This window comes from Pinus tabuliformis, chromosome 8, assembly GCF_031772625.1.
Source record: "Pinus tabuliformis cultivar Carrire ecotype Pingquan chromosome 8, CPIR1, whole genome shotgun sequence".
Classification (NCBI taxonomy): domain Eukaryota; kingdom Viridiplantae; phylum Streptophyta; class Pinopsida; order Pinales; family Pinaceae; genus Pinus; species Pinus tabuliformis.
In genome coordinates this window covers 1348611681-1348615127 of record NC_142294.1, presented here as the reverse complement: position 1 = coordinate 1348615127, position 3447 = coordinate 1348611681, and the positions used below count along the sequence as shown (strand labels likewise).

At 37.5% G+C, this 3447-nt stretch overlaps 1 protein-coding gene across 1 annotated transcript; it reads right to left on the bottom strand.

The window, feature by feature from the left end:
* Positions 1–222: 222 nt before the first annotated feature.
* LOC149240491 (uncharacterized) lies at positions 223–3070 on the bottom strand. The gene is made up of 4 exons (XM_089367312.1): positions 2671–3070; positions 1581–1654; positions 999–1158; positions 223–797 (listed from the first exon to the last, which is right to left on the bottom strand). The coding sequence occupies exons 1-4, from the start codon at positions 2969–2971 to the stop codon at positions 526–528; spliced, it is 807 nt and encodes a 268-aa protein (XP_089223438.1). The 5' UTR covers positions 2972–3070; the 3' UTR covers positions 223–525.
* Between the last annotated feature and the right edge of the window lie 377 nt (positions 3071–3447).

Here is a 3447-nt window from a genome sequence, read left to right as displayed (position 1 = left end):
ACATAATTAATACCAGTTCGTCATCCAGTAATTTTCCTTTTCTTTTCACTCTGTAAAAGGAATTTTTTGTCCAATCTAGGGATGGCTTCAGCTGGATGAAACTGAGGGTAAAAAAATCTCCCAAACAAATTTTGGATTCAAACTTCAATTTTTTAACATATCCATCTTCCTTGAAGTTAAAAGAAAAAAACGTGAACATGAGGGGAAAGAGTTGTACCATCGTTCAACATTTTTCTCCAATACCCAATAATCATTCCCCCAGGTGATGAAATTGATCACACTGAAAAGTTGTATGATGAGAAATATCCTACCAAAAAAAGAGACAAATTTTGGCCCTGGTTAGTATTCCTTAACAAGCAATTAATTTTAGCCTATAAGATAGAAACCATAATATCCATTTAGTGATTGATCAAACTATATCACCCAAATGTAACCAATGTAATCCTGAATCTACCATGGACAAATAGCATAGCATCTACATATTCTCTTTTGGAAGACAAAGGTTATCTAGTCGTAGTATTTAGGTTAAAATTGCAAAAGACATTTTGATGATGTAGGTGATTGCTGTACGGGGGATCTGTTAGATATCACTGAACTAGTGAAACATTGCGTGAAAATATCACCAACCCCCACCCCTGGATTTGTCATCAACTGTTTTCTACAAATCAGCAAATGTAAAATTGATTCTCCAGAAGTTAATTTATCCAAGCAGATTGTTTGTGTACTTAAAAGGCACATTGTATCCAAAAAACGTGAAAGAAGAGAAGCATACCCGGCACCAAATCTAGCAACTTCACCTGCATCAATAGTTACAAAGACGTTAGTTTATGATATGTCATTTTATGAAGTCCATGTTTGGACAATTTTGATGTCTAATTGCAATTTGCCACAAAGTCATGAAACCTGTCTAATTTAAGCAGAAACAGAGTAAAAATTGGTAATTTGAACCAGATTTGGTATTGAAATAGATTGCTGAGAATCATTTTAAGTAAACTCACCATAGAATTGAATAAAAGCAGATGGAATAAAAAAGGGGATCACCATCAGAGCAATCCACATAAGGCTCTTCAAGGGCCACCATCCTGAATGCCATGAGTCACGACATTCATGCAACTTCGTAGTTCCAACTGTTGTAAGAAACATAGCGAAATAAAATATCTGAGGTGATGTTAAGGTAAACAGTTCAGACTCCAGAGGCCTATCGCTATGGTCCAATACTGTTGGGGAAAATAACGTGCTTGACATCGCACGAAGTGCCCGAGATGCATGTGCCACTTATAGTCAAATGGCATCGATACGCGGATATGATTTTATGTAAGTTATGTTGCCATGGTTATGCATTTGAAAATTGCCAAGGCCACTTGCATGTTAAAGCCCCCAGAAATAATCTGGTTTGTAACCAATGGGTGGTTAGTTCTACATGAAAATTCAGACCTTGATACTGATCCGGATTTACCTTCTGTGAAAGACATGATGCCACTTCAAACTTAAAAAGCTCATGACAAGAAATTAGAATCCGATATCCAACGTGTTTAAAAGCCAAACAACTTGTAAGGCATATAAATTTTAAAATTGGATACAAAGCAGCCCAGGCTTACTCGAAGCACACCTTCTGTACCTAAGCAGTCATGACCTCCTTGACAGCCTTTCAAATCTGTAAAAACGAAGATCTCAAATTCATATATATATAACGAAGAAAATGGCATACAATGTAAATTAGGTTCATTTTCCAAAGCCAAATGTAATTACATGTATATCAAAAGAATAATAATCTAAATGGATGCAGATAAGTTAAAGAGCTATTTGAAAAATTCACGATTTTATGAGAATTTAAGTAAAGTTAAAAGTTTTAAAATCATGTGAAATGTCCCGAAGTGCAGTGAAGGGTCATCAATATCCTTAGGTCAGCAGGTGTTCCATCTTATTAGCAGCCTATAGGGTCTACAATTTGTTGTTTTCCATAGTGGTAGAGGGCTGTAAAGTGAGTCTCAAGGTTTGAACTAAGTCTCTTATTTCGTTGAGAATTGGTAGTGCATGAAATAATGTTTCTATTTTAAACTTTCAAGATTTTGAAATCAGTCATATTTTTTAGCATACCATAATCATGCACACTGCGCCATCGCTGCTTACATGGTCATTCGTATCTTTGTGATCCTCAATTTTGGTCTAGGTTTGTGATCCCAATTTTGGTCACAGGGAGAAATTTGAATTCAAGTTAGAAAACCCAATTTAAACCCATGAGTTGTACATCAGTTGGTTTATTTGGAGTTTAGTCCCATCTGGTCTCAGGTTCAAATCTTATGGAGAAGGGTTTGAGGTAGCTAGCTGTAGTGATAAAAACTGTCCCTTAAGGGGTTCAGGCCTACCAGAGTCTCACATAATAATGGTGGCAGCTTCATAAAATCCTTCTTTCTAACATTGAGTTGGGGCCAACCAAAAAAATGTAAAACCCGATTTAGGTTTACAGTAACACCAAACAGGTATATTTAGAGGATTTGAAATTTCTAGTTTCGAGTTTAACAGTCCGAAAAGCTAGTAATGGACGGAATTAAAGCATTAAACTAATGTGCAATCAAGGTACACACCCAATCCTTTATTTGCAAAAGCTAAATTTCATTCGAAATTCATAATTGAAGCGAAAGAAACAACAACAGAACTTTTGATACTTACGCTCGAGCTCTGCTAATGCATTGTTACCATAATCCCGAACCATCCAGGCTAACAAATTTGTCGGGAGGAAGATGAACCCGTAGACATTTCGTGCCATATGAGGGTTTGGACCGTCGCATAGCTGGCTGCAGCAAGAATCTGCCATGAATTCGTGATATCTCTGTGCAATGGTTGTAGGCATCTCGCAATGGTATGGGTTCCCTGTCTCCAATTCGACCCGAGCAAAAATACTCTTAGGCTCCATCTGTATCCTTCCGCTTTCTCCAGGAAGCCCAGCTACTTCATGCTTTCGGGTCTTCATGGTGTGAAGTGGCTAGAAATAGCTCGGAATTTAGTAAATCTGATAATACCCTCCCAACCTATACATTCCTGAGAAGATTCGTAGACTTACCAGAGCTTATCCATCCTGCATTATGGAATAAATCGATCCTATTACTTGCAAAATCTACAGAGAACTCGAATTTGAAACACTATAAACGAGTTTTTCTCTTTCAAGTAGCAAAAAACTAAAACAGAGTAGCAACAAAAAACTAAAACAGAGCAACAGGTTAATGTTAGAATGATTCAAGTACTTACAGGCGATTGCTGCCACAAATCATCAATGTCGTCGGTCGTGAGCAGAGCTCCTCCGGGCACGCAGAAGGCAAATGAGGCAAGAATGCGGTTAGGGGTAAGGTGGTTACGGCCATAACTAATCCAAGCTGATGACAAACCTGGAATAATGATACATGTGGGAAACAAATGTCAAGCGAAAAGAGGAAAATTTGTGCAGATGTC

What these genes read in the sequence shown, in the direction of transcription:
- LOC149240491 (XM_089367312.1), bottom strand. Translation starts at nt 2,971, where the DNA reads ATGAAGACCCGAAAGCATGAAGTAGCTGGGCTTCCTGGAGAAAGCGGA. An exon ending in TGCATTAGCAGAGCTCGAGC is followed by an intron (nt 1,655 to 2,670) that starts GTAAGTATCAAA and finishes TCGTTTTTACAG; the next exon opens with ATTTGAAAGGCTGTCAAGGA. An exon ending in GAGTAAGCCTGGGCTGCTTT is followed by an intron (nt 1,159 to 1,580) that starts GTATCCAATTTT and finishes ACATCACCTCAG; the next exon opens with ATATTTTATTTCGCTATGTT.